The following is a 20,093-nucleotide window of genomic DNA, read 5'->3' as shown; positions in this document are numbered from 1 at the left end:
ATAATTGCCAACCCTTGGAAGCAACCAAGGTGTTCAGTAGGTGAATGGATAAACTATGATACATCCAGGAAATGGAATATTAGTCAGTGTTAAAAAGAAACAGCTATCAAGCCATGAAAAGACATGGAGGAACCTTAAATGTAGAGTACTTAGTGGAAGAAGCCAATCTGAAAAGGCTATATATTGTATGATTCCAATTATATGACATTCTGGAAAAGGCAAAATGATAATAGTGAAAAGGTCACTGGTTGCCAGAAGGGACAAACAGATAAAGCCCAGAGGATTTTTTGAGCAGTGAAACTACTGTGTATGATACTATAATGGTGGATACCTGTCATTATGCATTTGTCCAAACTCATAGAACATACAACACCCAGAGAGAGCCCTGCACTTTGGGTGATAATGACGTGTCATTGTAGGTTCATGGACTATAACAAATGTACCACTCTGGTGGGGGGTATTGATAGTGGGGGTGGTGAGGGGCATATGGGGACTCAATGTACTTTCCATACAATTTTGCTGTGAACCTAAAATTGTTCTAAAAAGTAAGTCTATTAAAAATAATGAGATTTCTCTGGGGCATTTTAGTTTCAGAATTGCCAATTACAGTTCATATCACTAGGCTCAGAAATCGACTTTGGGCATATTTTTAAGTAGTGGTACATTCCCTGAGACATTTGTGTTCCTCCTCATATAAAATAAATAATGGAATCAAGTATTTGCTACTGTAGGCCTCTAGAATATACTAGAAGGATGTGATGTGTTTTTTCAGGTAGCTGCTTTGCTAGTACCCATAGGTAAATGCAGACCTAGAAGCAGTTAGGCAACTCTCGTCATTAAGTCCGATGTGGTTGTCTTAAATTTGGAATCCTGATTTAGTTTTAATGGGGAAGAATTTAATTTAATCTTCAAGTCATTTCAGTGTTTTGACAATACCATAGGGAGAAAGCACATCTGCTTATTCTCAACAACAAGGATACTTATTTTAGATGTAAATTTTCTAAACTTAATTGTTAATCTGTAGTTTCCACACATTTTGGTACAATATTTCAAAGTCTATTTTCAAAACACACTAGCCTATAGCTTTTGGCAATTCATTGTTACTGTTTTTTAAATCCTTTGCTGCCTTTGGAAGTTTTCTTGAACAGCAGTTGACCAACAGGTAAATATACTGCTAGAGATTTAATCCTGGATATTAACTACACAGAATTTTTGCATGCACACTCATCATGACTATTTGTCACATTCATGATGCAGATCATGGTATCTGACTTTTCTGGGATGCTATCTTTTAAAGATACTAAATCCAAGTGAACTGTCCTTTTTCATTCCTTTAAATCAGATGAAGGCTTATAAGATTAAATATCTCATCACAATTACATAAGTAGACTTAGCTGAATTTGGTGGATTCCTTTTTCACTTAATGAATAAAATCATCAGAAGTTACCACTTCAGGCTACATTCCAGAAGTTAAGATTTGATTATAAGAAAAAGGATAGCTTATTGAACAGGGCTATATCATAATGTTTCTTTACTGTTTAATAGGGGAAAATATTCTGTTTTCTTAATGATTTCTTTCTTTCCTCTACCCCTAAAGATACCCGTTCTAGAAATAAAATTGAAGATCTTCCCAGTTCTTGGAGTTGTAGGTGGCGCAATATTTTCCTGTTCAAATTACTTCCATGTTATCCTCCATGGCGGAGTTGGCAAGAATGGATCCACTATAGCAGTAAGACATTAATTTCATCAACATGTAGTATTAATTTTATGCTAAATTTTCTTATCACCATCTACAGAGATAATAAAAATATGCCAAAGTTCAGGAATGGGGAAAGGAACTAAATATCTTAAAGGATTCTTTTAAGGCATATAATTCAAAAGCCTTTTGGTGAACACACAATGTAATATATGTAGATGATGTATTACAGCATTGTACACCTGAAACCTATGTAACTTTACTAACAATTGTCACCACAGTAAACTTTAATTTAAAAAAAATGTTTAGACCGATAATAAAGCATTTTTCCTCTTTCAGTAGCCTTTCTGAGTATACTTTTCTGACATTCCATTTACTCATCCACTGTTTCATTACTGTACATAATTAAGAATTGCCATCTATTTTCTTGCATTTTGGGCCTTGCACTACAAAGGTAGGTAGGGAATGAGTTCCTGTTGGTATGGCCAGAAAGCTGCTAGTGGTCATGGTTTCACATATGGGGCAGTTTATTGCTAGTATTCTAGTTTGTTAAAAGGTAAAATTTTTAACCTTAATTCTTAAATGGAGAGGACAGACCTTGTGTTTTGTATTCTTTACACTTTGCTCAGGCTATAATACTTTTGTATTTATTCAATGTATTTGTTTTTTAGAACTTCTTTAATACTTTACGTGGGAGTCAGAATTCCTGTCAAGCTTTAAGAAAATACGATATAACGTTTTTTAGAAAAACATGTTGTCATCTTCAAGAATATAAGTACCTATTCCAGTGATGCCATCTTCTATCAAAATGTTGTTGGAATGTCTTTAGAATGACTTAAAACTATAGCTCACTCTCTTTCATTTCTTTGGTGCTATAGTTCAAATTTTCTGTACTTTGTAAGGGTGGATTTAATTTTGAAAAAAAATCAGTCACTTGGAGCTAGGTCTAATAAATAAGAGGAGTAATAAACATGAAATACCACATTTTTAGTTTTAAAGTCTCGTCCTCTTAAATGATTTATAAATTCTCAAGACAATTTCAAGGAATCCACATAATTCATACATTATCAATCCTTATGAATACATTTTATATACATAATTCAAAAGCACAGTATAACACTCATATATATAAGTTCTGATATATTTGGAAAAATTAATTTTTGAGGTGTTTTGTATGTTGACCTCAGTATGGTACTATGCATAAAGAAATACTTGTAGAAATACTTGTTGCTTGACCATGAATGATAAAATAAAGTACCACTGAAGAAAATATGATTTAACAAGGATCCATGTCCACTTTAGAGAATATTTTACTAAGAAATAATTGATTAAATGTTTGAAGGAAAACAAAAAATCAAACACTATGGCTAAGAAGTGGTTGATTTCAAACTCTTAAACTGGAGGTTTTCCAAATGTTTTAGATTTTCTTGAATAAAAATCTACAGAACCATAATACAGATAAAAGTATTATTTTATTAGTCTGAATTTTTATGTTATTACTATGTAGTGTTTTAGTATATGATTTTTATAGTAAGTTATAATTTATAACGTGTAAACTTAAATAAGTTTTAATGAACACATTTAAATTGGTGGTTAAAGATTTAGAAAGTCTTAATACCAAATTTATTTCACTATTTTGTTTAGGATAAGCAAATTATAAAAGAATCCTGATTCACATAGATAAAAATGTAATGGGTTGGATTGTACGAAGTTATGTAAGAGTGCATTTGCAATCTAAATGCAAAAAACGGGGGGTGAGGGGGTGGTGTTGGTATAGAGAGACCAAGGCAGAATTAAACTCTTCCTAATCAGTGATTAAAATAATTTGTAAAAGTGACAGATTAAACTTTATTTCAATATCTGGACATATGTTAACTTGGAAATCCAAGTGTTGATGGCCTTTAGCATAGTAAAGTTTGGTACAGAATAAATTATATTGTTATTTTTTAGTGGTTATTAGTTTAAAATGTGTATGTATATAAAATTGGAATCAAATATTGGTGGCACTGTATTATATCTGTATAACCCCAGGGTTCTATGAAAGTTTGAAAAGTACCGCTAAGGCCTGTATACTCCTGTAAGCCATATACTACATCATACTCTTCTTTAAGTGTCTAGTTCCTAATACAAAATGGATGCTCAGAAAATGCAGTATAATAAATGCAGTGTTAAAATGTGATGCTGATTTTCTATTTTGTCCATTAGGGCACCAGTGTTTTGTCACCTGGACTTCACATAGGAATAATTATTATACTGGCAATAATGATCTATAAAAAGTCGGCAACTAATGTGTTTGAAAAGCATCCTTGTCTTTATACACTAATGTTTGGATGTGTCTTTGCTAAAGTCGCACAAAAATTGGTGGTAAGAAATTCTTTTAATTTATGATTGATGGTATAAATAACATACTTGGTCCTGAAACATAAAACTGGAAACCATTTTATACAATGGGTAGGTTTTTTGTGGTGTTATCATCACAAAGTAATATTTACCTATTTGTGTTCCAAGTAAAACTGTAAATGAGTTAGTTATATTCAAGGAGACAGACTTTTTACTGTGTAGTAAGTTCTTTTAATTATTTGCTCAGCTATAATAATCAATGGTAACTTTCTGATATCAAGGAATTTAAATATTGGAAACTTTAATAAGCTGCCTAGTCATCCAGTCATGAATTTGAGAATTTTTAGATTCAGTATTTCTGTATCAAATGTGAAATTAAATGGTCTCTTTATCCTTATTTAATAATGAATTAAAGTTACAATCAATTCTGTCCTGAAAATAAAAGCTAAAATATTTAAAATTTAATAGTGAAATTATCTTGTTTACTTTTTTATAGATAGCTCACATGACTAAAAGTGAACTGTATCTTCAAGACACTGTCTTTTTTGGCCCAGGTCTTTTATTTTTAGACCAGTACTTTAATAATTTTGTAGACGAATATGTTGTTCTATGGATAGCAATGGTAAGTTCTTTTCTGCTAAGATTTTTATTTATTTTTAACATGTCAAATAGCACTATGCTTAAGAGTGATTTCAGTGAAATATCAGGTAGTCTCACTATCTATACAGTAAATGTTTTGTAAAATTACTTCTTTAAAGCTGTGAATTATTTTTTATTGAGTATAGAAATGGCCCACATATCTGGAGGTCTTGCTTCCAGCAGCCTAAATTCTTAAAAACATAACTGTGTACCTTAAAAATAACTATATCTTTCTCCCCGCAAAATAATAGGACAAAGATGTCAAAAATCACTTTACTCTGCCCAAAGGACTCCAACACTTACTAGAGTCTGACTTTACTTATTCAAGCTTGTTGGAATTATTCCGAGTTATAGCAGGTAACAGGTAAACTAGATGGAGTCAGTGTTAGCAAAGGTGGCCACTTACTGCACCAAGAACTGTCAGCTAATATTGAGGAAATGAAGCAGAACTGACAGTATTACCAAGTAGTGGATTCTGGGACCATTTTGTGCTAGAAGCAAGTAACCCTATATATCTGTATGGCCCTTGAATGTACTGCATAATTTATATTAATAATGATGATTTCATCAAAGATTAAATTCTCAGTGATTACATCCTGCTTAAGAAAGTGACATGGATAATGTATATATTCAAAAGTCATTATTATTCAAAATGATTATGTAGAATTATGGTCTTAAGACAGAAGTTTTAGCCATTAGAAGAAAAGAAAATCATTGTTGTTAACACCTTAATCACAAAAGTGGATAAAGGAAGCATTTTTTTATTTTATTGAGACATCTTTATGGATGGTCTTCAATTAATGGTGGTTTTGAATGATTCTACTGTATTTTTCCCTACCTCTGGACCTCAATGGCCTTCACCAAATTGTTAAGTGGTATATAACATATACCGTATTCCTGAAAATAAGACCTAGCCGGGCCATTAACTCTAATGCATCTTTTGGAGCAAAAATTAATATAAGATGGGGTATTATATTATTATATATTATATTTATTATATTATACCCAGTCTTATATTTTATTAAAATAAGACCGGGTCATATTAATTTTTGCTCCTAAAGATGCATTAGAGCTGATGGTCTGGCTAGGTTTTATTTTCAGGGAAACATGGTATTCAAGTACACTAAAAGAAACCCTGCAGTGAATCTCTTGATAATTTAATAATCTCACCCTCTTTGTTAGATTTAGGCACTAAAAAACTGCATCTGTTCTGTGTATAGACCACTTAGGTATGTACGATGATCCTTTATAGTAGGTTCTATAGTATTACACATTTTTCTGGAGCAAATTAATAACTTAATATCCTTTTGTGGTCCATTCAAGTCTTCCATTCTTCAAATGGTAAGATGTAAATCTTAATCCTTGAAAGTTTTTCAGGCAATATTCTAAAAAGTGTCTGCAAATCAGAATAATTTCCTTTAATTTGCTGTCCACTTTAAATACTTTTAGAGCTCTAAAACAGTCTAAGAAATAGGGAGTGATTATTCAGACTATCTGAAAATTCAATGTAGGGTTTTTTTTCGTGAACTTAAATAAGTATTACCAAATGTAATTGGAAATTACCAAGTGTAATTAAAATATCAGGTGTTAAAAATTCAAGCACCTATTTTGTAATGAATGAGTTGGTCTGGTTTTCAATGGTGGTGCAGATTATGGTGAGGAAGTCAAATTCAATTTCTCTTTAGAACACTGCATGGACCACAATGAAAAACAAAAAACACTGTGTAGCCCAAACAAAACACATGCCCTTTGGCATCCTTTGGGAAAAGTTTCTTGCTTCAGAGAGAAAAAGGTTAGATGGAGCTTTTCAAGTAAATGATACGTGAAAAGTAAATGATACGTAAAGTGAAAAGATTTTTCACTCATGGGTGAGAATTCCCTCTCCACCAGCAGAGCTGGGAGGCTTCTTTTTCTGAAAGGAAGCATTTGCCCCTGGTCCTGAGGATAGTTTTTAGTGTGCCTTCCTCAGTTTTGTATACAACACAATTTTGTATATGCCTCCCCTCAACTATGGTGTCTTTTCTAGGCATTTACTTTTTAACAACTAATCTCAAAGGAATAAAAAATATATATGATGGAATGATTTCATTATGACTGATAGCCCCTTTTAGTAGAGATTTGTGGCTTTGTTACACAGCAGAAAATTAAAAGAATGTGGAGTCAAGATATGCATTGTTACTTTCCAGCTTTTGTATTTTAGTCTCAGCTTTTACCACTCTGAGCCTCAGTTACTATAACTGCATATTCCAGAAGACTATATATAGTGACGTCCAAATATGAAACATATGAAAGTACTTTAAAATGTAATTTTCCAGTGAAGAATTTTGGGTTAAGGTTTGAGATTGGCAGAGGGCAGAAAAATAGCTACTGCTTAAAAAAAGAAATATACCATAATCTATTTTATATTTTCTTTTTTGTTTCTAAAGGTCATTTCTTCATTTGATATGGTGATGTACTTTAGTGCTTTGTGCCTGCAAATTTCAAGACATCTTCATCTAAATATCTTCAAGACTTCATGTCATCAAGCACCTGAACAGGTTCACAAGCATATTGACTAATAGCCCAAGGAAAAGAGGAGAAGCAGTTAGGGGAACCTAGGAGTGAAGGAAATCCCTTTTGCAGGAGGCTAGTATACTATCAAATAAGGTTATATTTGAATATAAAACACTAAGTCCTATAGATTCCATTATGTCTTGTTTCAGTTGTTAAGCTCTCATTATGTATCAGTATTTTTGACCACCGATGTTATCAGAGTAATACAATCTATAAATTATTAATAATTAGAAACAAAACCAAAGAAAGAAATTTCAATTTTCTGAGGGTACGAAAGTGCACCATTATAGTTCTAAATAACAGTCTCTTTGTCTCAGAAATCTTTATTAGAGACTTGGGATTTTCATTGCCAAATGATTACATAAAAATTTAGGACTTAAAGGATTTTAGCCATGTTGAGGATGACACTTACTTTGCTAAAAACTGACGAGTTCATAATATTGCATAAGTGCATGGATTGTAATACTCTAATTATTGAGTCAAATGATGCTATACGAAATGCTTTTTTATTAGCCATTTTTCAAAAGCGGTATGTTAATTATTATATAAAAGTAAATACTTGCTTTAATATGCCAACTAAAATTTAAAAAGGCTACTGGAATTTTCTACAACTTGTATTTAGTAAAAGGAATTTGTTTTACCAAGTTCAGAAAAACAAATGAATCTTTACAGTGAGGGTAATTTGTTCTTTGATATTCTGAGTTAAAATTTCATTGTTACAAAAAGGTGGACATTAAACATTCCCTTTTATGAAAATAATACAGTAGCTAAAGCACAGTTGACATGTAAGAAAATTAGTAATTTATGAAAACATGGCAAAATTATTTTCCCTTTAGAATATCAGCCAAAGTTACTTCAAGTATACATTTCATTACAGGTTAAAAAGGGGGTAAAATAAGTATCCGTTATTCAACCACTATGTACATTATGTACTGGTTCACATCTTTCTACTCTCACTTAAAAGTATTTAGAGTGAAAATTATGAATGATAGTACTACTACTACAAGGATCTTTGGTGATCCAAATCCTCAGACTCCTATCTTACCCTATTTTTAATTTTATACAAATTCTGTAGACCATAAACCATATGGTAAAATAAAAAAGTAAATGATTAAAGAACATGTACTATATCTTAAGCAAGAACACGACATTAATGAAAAAACAGTAAAAAATGATATTCCTTAAGAGGAAGAAATATATATTTGTGTGAATTAAGTATACAGAAAACACTCGAGTACTTATTTTGCCCCTGTAACTACTAGTAAACATAAATAAGGACCCTCTTAGAAATTTGAGTAGTACTTGAGATTTATATTCTAAATACTTTGGCTTAAAATGGAAATCCTTTACAAAGTGCAAAAATTTAGGAAGTAAACTGTCCCCTTAGTGTCAGATATTTGTTAATGGTGGCAGACTAATTTCTTTCTATGTAACTTATCACAGAAAAAGAGAATCAGTATGGACTTATTTTTTAAAACGTTGAAAACCTTAAAACTAATGAGTTGTAGGGGCAAAAACTAGAATTTAAAACATGGAAAAACAGGAGGAAATCACTCCTCTCCTCCTAATGGGCATTATTTTTTGTTTTGAAAGATTCAGTGAAAGCAATTTGAGCAAGAAAATAGTAAGTTTGACTTATTTCAAGCAAAAGCTGAAATAGTTTAATATTTATTAAATCACGTTTCATGTTATCTTATGAGACATTTTAAAAGACAAGGTATAAGAATTAACTTCAAGTTTGGAAATGAAAGTAAAATCAAACTTCCATATATTTACTGAATATTAAAACTGAAAAAAACATTCTAGGTAATTTATTTTTGAAGACAGATGTGAAATACTTACACCATAAGTAATTAGGTATGTTGATAATATGCTCTTAATCATTACTACAGATATGTGCCATTTAATTGTGCACCAAGCCCAATTAAATGACATTTTGATGTCTTTGTGGAAATGACATATTCACTAATCCATATTTTAAAAGTGATATTTATATAATCTGTTCAGTTGTCTTAATGGTTTTCATCAGGTTTATTCCACAACACAAACTTAAGTTGCTTTTAATAAATTTTATAAGTCAGTAGTTTCTTTTGAAATCTTATCATTAGAACTGGCTGTGTAACTTAATGACTATATACAAAAGGATGTACATGTAAAATAGATTTTTTTCTTAGGAAGAACAGTGTAACCTTCTATACTTGTGCTTTCTACTTTTTGGGACTGACAGAGATACAGTGAAGCCAAAACCTGAAATTAAGTCATCTTTATTGCTGAAGTTAACTGACAAGTGTTAAAGAGAAAAATCCACTATTACTATTATTAAAGATCAGAAAGTTTGGTACATATAATTTAGAAATTGCTGCTACTCACATAACTGTTCAGATTTTATTTGAAGGTTAACAGAAAGAGGAGGCTTACACTTAAGCTAATGATAAATGGGATATAATATTTTAAACTAGAATTTTAAAACCACTCTGAAGATTTACATGCCTTTTAGCTAATATTATAATTGTATCATATTACTTAGGTTCAAGTTCTTCCTTCAAAGAGTCATCAGAGTAACATGGATTGAAGAGACTTTCGAACAGCTGCCATCTCTTGCTGCTGCTGTTACATGAAAGGAAGTATTAGACATTTGTTTAATTTTTAGATAAGTGTTATACATATTTCAGCAAATAAAACATTTCAATGCTTATATTAATCCTTATTTTTTGGATTTTTAAATGACTTACAGTTTCCATCATAATTTTTTTTTGCAACATAGCCATTTCATTTCTAAGTTCGTTTTGTGCATCAGTAACTAGATTACTATGATTCTTCTCCAAGTCTTCCATACTCTAAAATACAAAAGGCTAAATTCAGTTACAAACCACCACTTTTCATCTCAGGTTCTAAACTTGTACAATTAATTTTCAAAAGTAGGAATTTTTAAATTTTCAATGTATATTATTTATTCTAAATAAAAATATTCTAAGTAATACATCAAAACCAAAATACCCACTAAAAGATTAAAAAATGTCAGACAAGAATCAACTATTATTATAGGAGGTATAACAGCAGTGTAGTGTACTTTGCTCAAAACAGTGGTTCATGAATTAAGGTTTCAATATTGAACATAAAAAGAAAAAATTCCCAAAACAATAAATACAATCATTTTGAAAATTTATAATAAGCTTTCTAAATATCAGGTTGTAATCTACTTATTATGACTAACAGTCAAGGTGATGTGAATTCATTATAGAGGGAATAAAATGATCTGTAGTATACCTCTTCAATTTATGAAAAACAAAAATTATGTCATAAATCTTTACTACTCATCCAATAAATAGTGATCCTAATGCCTACTATATAAAAAGTATATGATGTTAAGTACTGTGGAGAAATTTAAAATAATACATGATCATTCCCTTATTCCAGTGAGAAGAGACATATGAACAAAAATAACACAATTTTATAATAGGAATGGAAACAACTTGCTGTGGCTCTGTAATAGAAAATGGGGATTAATTGTAATTTAGTTGGCAAAAGAATAGGATTTCAGTAGATAAAGAAAAAGGAGTTAAAAGTATTCTAGGGCAGATAGCATAAGCAAAAGCATGGAAGTGCATAGTCAGTGAATTCAGAGAAAGCAATTAATTATGATGAGGGGTGAGAGTAATGAACAAATGTAGAAACTGAAACATAAAAAGAGGATCACAGTATTGGGTGGAGGGAATATTGAATACCTAAAAATTTATAATAAGAGGTTACTGACAGTTTTTCAGGAGGGAAGAAATAATGTTTAGGAAGATAGTATAGCAGACCTATGAAGAATGGATTAGAGAACAGATAAATCAGTTAGCGTTTTAATAGTATAAGCAAAGACTGATGAGGTTCTAAACTAGGGAAGTAGCAGTGGAAATTTAAAAAAAAAGAAAGAACCACTGCAGAGGTGAAAATTGCAGGACATACTAATAATTAGATGTGAAGAATAAGGGAGGTGGAGGAATCGAATATAATATTAATGTTCCTATCCTAAGTGGTAATATTTAGTGATAATATTTAGAAGAAATCTTTTCTAGTACGTTATCAAATCTTCATACCAATCAACAATTTTCAGGGAGGTATTAGAGCAAGCTGATTGGAAACACTTTTAAAAATAACTTTTGTGTTCAAATATCATATTTTAAAGTTCTTTAAAAGTATTTGTTTTAAAACTATTTTACTAGTTTACTCAGAGAATACAAATTCCTTTAGAAGTGACATTTTGACATGTCTACGAACAAGATTTTCTAAAATAACCCCCACCACCCCCCCCAAAAAAAAGGATTCCAATGAACTCCTATGAAAAATTACTAAAAATACATATCTGCATGAATAAGGTCAATAGTCAATACCACAGACCACAATTTCTTAATATGCATGTGTCATTAGATAATTCTCAATCCAAAAATTTTTAATCAACAGGCTTTTTTATTCTGTATCTGTGCCATCTCTATAAGTTGGCATATAAAGCCATTTTTAGTCACTGGAATGATTCTAAAAGCAAATATGCCATAAAACACATATATAATACATTTGAAAATAAATATTCATCAATTTCAATAGGTACTTTCTATTTAACAAACACTGAGGATATAAAGACAAGTAAAAGACTACCTAAAAATGAATTATGTACTTTGTATTTTTAGTTGAATAGAGAACTATCATGAGTGTTAATAAAATATGAATTTATGTACAATATGTACAATTTTTACATACAATTTGCAGTTCACCATTTCCTGTTTTGAATAATTCCCCCAAAACATTAGACTCCTAAAATAAAATACATTTAGAACTTAAAATCAAAAACAATATGTTAGAAATGGATAGTTAAGAATTTAAAATATATAAGAAAACGTTCTTTCCTTAAACTTAGAAAAACATTATCTTCTACTTCCATACATGAATTATTTTATAAGAATATACTGTGTTGCCAAATACAACAGACCTTTGTGTATTGCTCATATAACTGTCTAATTGTTTTCAGTCTCTGGCTCTGAACAATCCTAGATTGTTGAAACATCTTTTGTTGCTGTCGAAAAAGGTTCTACAAAAGTAAAAGAAAAAAATTATGTGGTAACAATTTGAGTAAAATTTTAAATTTAGCAAAAAGTAAGCTTAAAAAGAATAGTTTAAAATCAATACATTTAACATTTTGCTTTAACATTATTATGACCAAATTTAGATAATTTGTATTCACCACTAATATAAAACAAAAATATAATAATCCTACTGGTCACTGAATAAAAAATTTTAATACTCAAAATTTGTCTTAATTCTTGGTGCTTTCAGTATCAACATAGATGATCCTTCCAGTAATGCTGGTCTTTAAGTTCCTTGGCCTACTTTCCAGCAATGATTTTTGTCCTACACCCTACTTTAGCCACTCACTTACATACTTCATATGCTATATTTTGTCAATACCAATAACTATAACCTCTATATAGTACTGATAATAGTAAACTTCATATTAACTTTGTGTTAGATACTACTCTGAAATCTTTTAAATAAAATTATATATGAACTCGTAAATTCTATGAGATAGGCACTCTTATTATCCCCTTCATAGATGAGGAAACTAAGGCATAAAGAAAAATAATTTTTCCATAGTTTCACAACTAACATTTGGTCAAACTAGAATGTGATTCCAAACAGTATGTTTCCAGACTCCAGTCTCTAACCATTATTCCATACTGTTTCTCCATATATCCCACAATTCAACCACTATCTCCCTACTGTTCTAGCTTTCTCTTTTTATAAAAAAAAAAAGAAAGGATTATTGATGGAGCTCAATAATCTCCATCAAGATCTAAAATCTATGCATCTTACCTACTTTTCACTATCCCCTATCCCTATTCCCATGTCCTCATTTTCCTCTTTCCCAGTGTAAATTCTATGGTCAATCATTATTATTCCTTGGCCTATATAGCTTGCTCCCTTCTTACTCTGTCACACTTGTTTAGCTAAACCCCAACCCTGGAAAACCGAACTCTTCTAGCTATTCTGCCTGCATCCCAGTAGATGGTCATAACTGGAGAAAAATCCACAACATGCTAACAGGTCTAATTTTAAATCATGATCACTAGCCTAAATTGGACCCGTAATGTTGCTTGATAATTGTATTTCCTTAGTCCATTCACTGGCCCACTCAGGAAAGCATTTTATATTTTCTCATTTGACCTCAAAAGGCAACATATTTCCTACCATCTGATGACCTTAATTATTTCACTAAAGAAATAGAAGCAATCCAAAGAGAACTTTCAGTCTATCAGCATATCTACCCATCTACCTACATCCCTCTGTGTTCATATATTTTACCTTCTCTCCTATTTTTAAGGATGAACTATCCTTGTTCCCTGCTAAAGCGAACTTTTTTACCCATTCATTCTCAAGAACTCAGCAAATGTCCCCCCTCTTTCCATATTTTTTACTTTTCCCTCAAAAATATTCCTAACAGCACACAAACATGCTGGTCTTTCTCCATTCTTAAAATGTATAAAATAAAAAAACACTGTTCCTTTTCTACTCAGGCTACCACCCCATTTCTTTCCCATTCTCTCTAACTCATTCCAACTGGGTTTTTGCACTCATTGTTCCACCAAAATCATTCTGTTCAAGATTGATTGGAACCATTCTGATCAACAGCAATGATCTTCACATTGCCAAATCTAACTTCTTTGCCTATAAGCAGCATATAAAAAGTTAATCCACTCTCCTTAAAAGGCTTTACTGTGCTTACAGTGGTTTTCTTTCTACCTATTAGGCCACTTAGTCTTCTTTACTGGTTCTTCCTCATCTTTTTGAACTCTTAAACACCGAAGTACTTACTCAGAGCTCAGTCCTTAACACTTCTCTTTTACATTTACAATCACTCCCTTGGCCTTAGCAGGGAACAAGGATAGCTCATCCTTAAGAGCAGTGAGAAGGTAGAGCATATGAGCACAGAGGGTTGTAGGTGGGTGGGTAGATATGGTGATGGGAGATTGAAAAAATTCCCAACTTTGTATATTCAACCCGTATTTCTTTCATGAACTCCAGACTTACACCAGTGGCCTATACAACATCTCCCCTTGTTTCAGATGCATGTTTCATATGCATCTTAAATTTTAACATTTCCAAAACAGAGCTGATCACCCAACCCTTAAAATTATTTAATATGAATAGCACCTTAGCATTAAAATAAGAAATGTGTGATAATTTTACAAACAATGAAAGGATGAAATAAAAGGATAGTTAATGTAGTTATATACCATATGACCTCTATCTCCTATAGAAATGGGCAGGTAACAAATCTGGCCATTAAGAGCAAACCATGTTTGACCATGACGACTGGTTCAAGAATAGACAAATAATCCAAATTAATCAGTGATATTCCTCCAGAGGACTTTTATACTAGAGTTAATGAGAAAGACTATCTTAGTCCACTAGGGTTACTAAACTTTAGTTAAGTCTGGGATTGCAAGAAGCTATTTTGTTTACCACATTGAGAGAGCTTACTACAAATTGGAGCCAAGATGATACTACATGAACTATTCTCCCCCTGCCCCATCCAACTATACCTAAAGCTAAACTACCCCTGGACTTCTTTTATTTAACCAATAATCCTTTTTTTTTTACTTGGACAAATTTGTACTTGGACAAATTTCTGTCGCTTGCAACTGCAAGAATCCCAATCAATATAGGAAGCAAAGACCAACAGCTTTTATGAGAATGGTATGTGCCTGTACTTCTCTGATTTACCATTCAGCAGAACCAAAGCATACAGCCAGCAATGGGTAATGGAACCTTGCCAAGTTCTATGGGTCTCCTACAAGGTTAGGCTCTCCATTCCCACTTGACACTTGTTTATAATAGATTAATTATAAAGCTAAGCATGATACTAACAGCTAGTTTTTTTTTTCGTTCCCTAATTTTCTGCATGTCCATCTCCCACTGCTGAAACAAAGTCACAAACTGCTGAGAATATTCTTGGTTAAGCTTCTTTCTGTAAAATATAGTAACGAATATTGTCGTATTTTGTATCAATATGGGAAAAAACATTCAAAACAAAATTCACTTTACATAATTTATACTATAATAAAAGAAGGAACTAGGACCTTAAAATTTCAGTTATGAAAACAAGAAGTACAATTTTGATTACTGCTGACTCCAAGAAGTATTTATTTTCCTAACCAGCTAATAGAAAAGCCCTCACATGCTTTAGCTCTTGAAAACTAAGGAAGTTTTATTGTATATATAAATTTTCCAGAAAATTTCATTTTACTCCATTTATTTTTCATTTTCTCCTAATGAATATGGGTTCTGATAATAATAGATTCAATGAAGTTATTATATTTATCATATAAAATTTCCAAATAAACATATTTCACTTATTCCCCATTTTGGTACAACAATGACTTTATACAAAAGAATAGTTAATTCAGCTAAAATATATAAATTATTTACAATACATGATTGATCTTTTTCAACACTGTTGACTATCACAAGACTAATGGTTTGTATGACATTTACTTTTTATTCAGCTAGTGTATTTCTAGAACAAACTACCTTCATAGCAAAAAAAACCCCTCCATTTTCATTTAATGGGATAAAGGTAATCTTTATTAATTTCTAGGAAATATATCTCAAGTCTACAAAGGAGTGAAGTTATAGGACTAAAGGACTTACAGAAAAACCAAACCTAATATATTTTTTACTGGAGATCCCAATAAATATAAGATGATAATATTTTTCATAATTTGCATGAATGAATACTATGAAATGATAAAAATGTTGTGGCTGTGAATGAACCAACAACCATACCTTTGCTCTCGTTGGGTTTTCCAAACATTTTCAATTCTCTTATTACTGGTTTTGAAAGAAGCCTTGGCATACATTTCTAATTTTTTTCTCTTGGTAAAAAGAACCCGGTTAATGTCAGCTACATGGAAAATAAATATTAAAATTTAATGTTGAATAAAATTGCATATTTTGTTCCCACATATTCAAAATAAATATGGGTAAACGTGGTTTAACAATTTCAGAAATATGTTTAAAGTTAAATCTTAAAATAGACATAATATAAAAAAGCAAGGTTATTTGCTTTTTGATAACTTTTAGTTACTAGTATCCCAGTTTTGCTTTTCCTAGCTAGATTTTTTTTTTTTTTCAATTTAGAGACGGTTAAAAAGAGCTAATAAAAGAAAAGAGGGTCTCAAGGGCAGACTTTAATTTTCTCATGTGAAAACACAAAGGCTAAATTTTTCTAAATTTATAAAATGCTTGCCAACTGAAAGAACACACTTAGATGAATTATTGTTAGAACTCATTATATGAAACACACAAAACTTCAAAAACAAAAAAAGCAAAAAGGATAAAAATAGTTAAAGAATAAGAAAATTACTTGTTTTAAATATAGTGAATGATACTTTTAAGCATATCGTTTACTAAGAGACAAAGACCAGGCATAGAAAAATCTTAAGTAAATATCTAGATAAATTCATTCAAGAACCATTTTAAATATTTTTGTGGAGCTTTTTATAGGACATTTTTACCCATAAGTACTGCATTTCGTAAAATTTTTAATACTTCAAATAATGTTTTCTAAACACATGCATATGGATCTACTATCAATAGTTATTTTTCAGTAATTATGATGGAACTGCATTATTATATAAATATATTTCTAATATCCATCAATAACCATAAATATATAAGACAGATTACAAAACAAGCATTTTGCCACAACCAAATCAAACAGGCTTTTCAAGCACTCAAAAGACTTGATTCTATAAATAAGCCATACTGAGAAGCCGAATATTGACTCTATTTTGAGTACTATATCCCCTAACACAGTTAATATAACTGATATTTGACATACTATTTAAAGTTTATTAACTTTTTATCTGATTATACATCTCTTACTAGCTAGCAAGGCTGCCTTAATTCTCAACTACATAGTTTAATAATGTAAAAATAATATTTATTTTAAAGGCTTCAATTTATACTGTTCCTGATAGAGAAAAGAACAATGGAATGTCATAGAATATAACTAAATTGAGAAAATGGAAAACTGACATACATACAGATGTGTGTGTTTGTATCACTTAGTCTGTGGAAGAACGTGAGTCTGTAAAAATCCACACAAAGAGGGGTAGACTTTTCTTATCACTTTGTTCTAAAATTCCATAGTCCATTAAATTCACACATGTATAATATAAAAGAATCATTGCTAGTAAAAGTACTCACCATTGTTAGTACCATTCGCACTCTTCACATCCATAACTGGAAAAGGTTAAGTAAGGAAATCTATGAAGCTGAATCACATATACTTAGGCAAAATCTTATATATGAGAACAAGGCATTAAATGACAGTCTTGAGTACAATTGATTAGAATTTCCTATTATACAAATTATATGGTTTAAAACAACTTTCTTTAAATATAGGCATCTCCTAAAAACATACCTCCAAATCTTTCCAGCATATTCTGTACGTCACCCCTATGAAGAAATTGCATTTAAAAACTTAATTAAGGACCCATAAAATGTCATGCTTGATATCATAAAAATCGCTCAGTATTTTACATATAATACTCATTGGCAAAGTAGATTATTCTTAAAGTACTTAGTATCTAATAGGCAAAAATTATTTTGAGCACATTACCCCATATCTTCAACTATTTCTGCAGAACTCCTTTTCTTCCCATGCTTATCAATTACTGGAGTCTTCTCTGCATTAATAAAAAAATATATATTTTTTTGAAATTATACTAGTTTGGTAATTTTTAATGAAGAAATATCTTAATTTTGAGGTCTTTTAGGCATTTTGTCAACATGAGTTTTTAAAGCAGATATATAAATGCAAAACTTTCTCTACAAGTTAGGTGGAATTAAGATTCATGACCATTTCACATGAACAATTTTGCAAGTCTTCCTGTGTTAATATCATAATAAGCCATGTAATATTTATCAGACATTTTGGGAATAAGGATTGCAAAGGCAAAAGATACTATACAAGCTACTCTAACTCCAAATGACAAACATGAAGTTTTATTACAGTTTAAAATGCAGTAGGTTCAACATAAATGAACTACAGGATATGGTCACTCCCAACAATATTAGATATACTGTACCATCGGTAACATCCTCTGAACCACACAGATCTTTTTTATCTTCTTTCTCAGAATCATAGGCTCTCATAACCTGATCCTCCATTGATGTCTTCCCAGACTTCCTGGTATGTTTTCTTCCAGAGGGCACCATATTTAGATGTTTTCCAACTTTTAAAAAATAAATCTCTTAAACCTTCCGAATCCAAAGACACCATTTAAATAAACCGGTAAATTTCAAACTTAGAGATATCAAATAAAGATTATCTTAGTTGAATAACATTTTAGGAGTCTCATTTATTTTGATGGAGCAAAAGTTAACAAGATAATGAGCGTCAACCCTGCTCGCAGGTGTGCTGCTATGAAGAGCTCGCGTCGGAGGGCTGGGAGATCAGAATTTTGTCCCGCCTCTGACCAAGTCTGGCTCAATTTGGGCAAATCTAGTTTTTTGCATTTCAGTCACGAAGTGAAATCGTAGTTGGCAGGATCGACCATGAGCATGCTCCCCAAAAAGCTTACAGCAACATAAATTTAAAATAAAAATGTTACGTATTTTATACCGCGGAAAATTAACGTGCATGTAAGATTTACACAATATAGGCATCGAGGACTAATGAAGAGTGGCCCTTAGTTAATTTCAATTGTTTCTGATGGGTTCAGGGCTGGCAGGAGGGAGAGATGGCTGACGACGGCCCACCCTTCCCCCTCCTCTCTCCTTCTCTTTCCCCCCTCCCCCGAGCGGTAAACGCTCCAAGTTCCAAGTGCGGTGTGACCTTCAGACCCAGCTCAGCCTGCCGCTTTCCCCTCTCCCTTCTCCCCTCGTCCCTCACCCGCTGAAGGCCCTGGCCTGCGTGAGGTTCACTGCCCTCATTTTCCTGTCAGAGACCCCAGGTGGAGCCCATGAGAAATATTCACCTCACCAGTCAAGAGTAACCTCGGGCTCAGACTCCTGCGCTTATTCACGTCTGAAAACAACCCCAATGACAGAGAACCACAGTTACAGATCTCTAACAGTTACCCCGCCACTACGGTCTCCCCGACGCCAGTTCCTTACCTGAGGTATCTGCTTCTCTACCGTGCGCTCCCCTGAGGCAACTCGGAATTCGCGCGGGAGAAAAGCCAGTTTCGCCTCGCCCGGGAGCGTCGCTGATTGGCTGGTCTCGGTGCGCATGCGTGCAGTGGGCCGCGCGGGACGCCAAGCCCTTGGCTAGTTAGCTGATCGGGAGATTGACGGTCCAGAGCACTTTGTGGACCGAGGCCTACCGCTAATACGCTTGAAGCTGGTTGCTTTCCACTTTTCTTTTCAAATTTTTATATTTTTATATTTAAAAGTTGCAAAAGAGTATTATGAAACATCGCAAACATACTACCTAATTTGTGAAGTAGAATTTTACCAGAACTCATTGAATCTCATTTAGTCCTTTCCACCCCATCCCGTCCCATTTCCTATTCAGAAATATTTTTTTAAATTATCCTGGATTTTTGTGTAAATAATCCCCCTCTCCAATTTTCTAAGCCTTATTACCTCATATATATGTTTTTGTTCAACCCTGCTTAATTTTATTTGTGTTTGGGCAGTATAAAAAATTGTAGGACATTCTGTGTAGTATTCTGGCACTCACTTTTTTACTTAACATGTTACTAAGCGAGTGGGGACAGAGCCCCAAAGAGAAGTTTCCAGGCTCTCAGCCTCACATAGAAAGGTGCAGGCTCAGGTAGTAAATGGCCATCAGCTGTGGCTAGTTGGCCGTCAGCTG

The 20,093-nt window shown here is 32.2% G+C and overlaps 2 protein-coding genes across 6 annotated transcripts in view; one reads left to right on the top strand and one right to left on the bottom strand.

Annotated features, from left to right (window-relative positions):
* Positions 1 to 11,517, top strand: part of CHPT1 (choline phosphotransferase 1) — a 25,761-nt gene extending 14,244 nt beyond the window's left edge. Inside the window, exons 5-9 of one of the 5 annotated variants that reach the window (XR_004424110.1) lie at positions 1,598 to 1,729; positions 3,902 to 4,060; positions 4,533 to 4,658; positions 7,102 to 7,300; positions 9,756 to 9,923. Coding sequence is in view for 3 of the 5 variants with exons in the window: in XM_033116774.1 (XP_032972665.1) it covers positions 1,598 to 1,729; positions 3,902 to 4,060; positions 4,533 to 4,658; positions 7,102 to 7,212; positions 9,756 to 9,800 (573 nt within the window). In the remaining 2 variants the exon portion in view is untranslated. Of the gene's footprint in view, positions 1 to 1,597; positions 1,730 to 3,901; positions 4,061 to 4,532; positions 4,659 to 7,101; positions 7,301 to 9,755 lie in introns of all 5 variants that reach the window. The other 4 variants (XM_033116774.1, XR_004424111.1, XM_033116776.1 and 1 more) reach the window with 4 other exon arrangements.
* On the bottom strand, positions 9,855 to 20,093 carry SYCP3 (synaptonemal complex protein 3). Its single transcript, XM_033116777.1, has 7 exons — positions 18,356 to 20,093; positions 17,892 to 17,953; positions 17,694 to 17,728; positions 16,052 to 16,169; positions 15,134 to 15,233; positions 12,198 to 12,296; positions 9,855 to 10,065 (listed from the first exon to the last, which is right to left on the bottom strand). The coding sequence occupies exons 1-7, from the start codon at positions 18,488 to 18,490 to the stop codon at positions 9,886 to 9,888; spliced, it is 729 nt and encodes a 242-aa protein (XP_032972668.1). The 5' UTR covers positions 18,491 to 20,093; the 3' UTR covers positions 9,855 to 9,885.

Source organism: Rhinolophus ferrumequinum, chromosome 10 (assembly GCF_004115265.2).
Source record: "Rhinolophus ferrumequinum isolate MPI-CBG mRhiFer1 chromosome 10, mRhiFer1_v1.p, whole genome shotgun sequence".
Classification (NCBI taxonomy): Eukaryota; Metazoa; Chordata; class Mammalia; order Chiroptera; family Rhinolophidae; genus Rhinolophus; species Rhinolophus ferrumequinum.
Note: the sequence above shows the minus strand (reverse complement) of the source record. Positions and strands in the feature narration are given on the sequence as shown.

Bases quoted from the DNA above. Each gene is read 5' to 3' on its own strand.
- SYCP3 (XM_033116777.1), bottom strand. From the start codon at position 18,490: ATGGTGCCCTCTGGAAGAAAACATACCAGGAAGTCTGGGAAGACATCA. The intron at 17,954-18,355 runs GTATATCTAATA...AATGCAGAGAAG, and splicing joins AGGATGTTACCGATGGTACA to ACTCCAGTAATTGATAAGCA. The intron at 17,729-17,891 runs GTAATGTGCTCA...ATTTCTTCATAG, and splicing joins GAAATAGTTGAAGATATGGG to GGGTGACGTACAGAATATGC.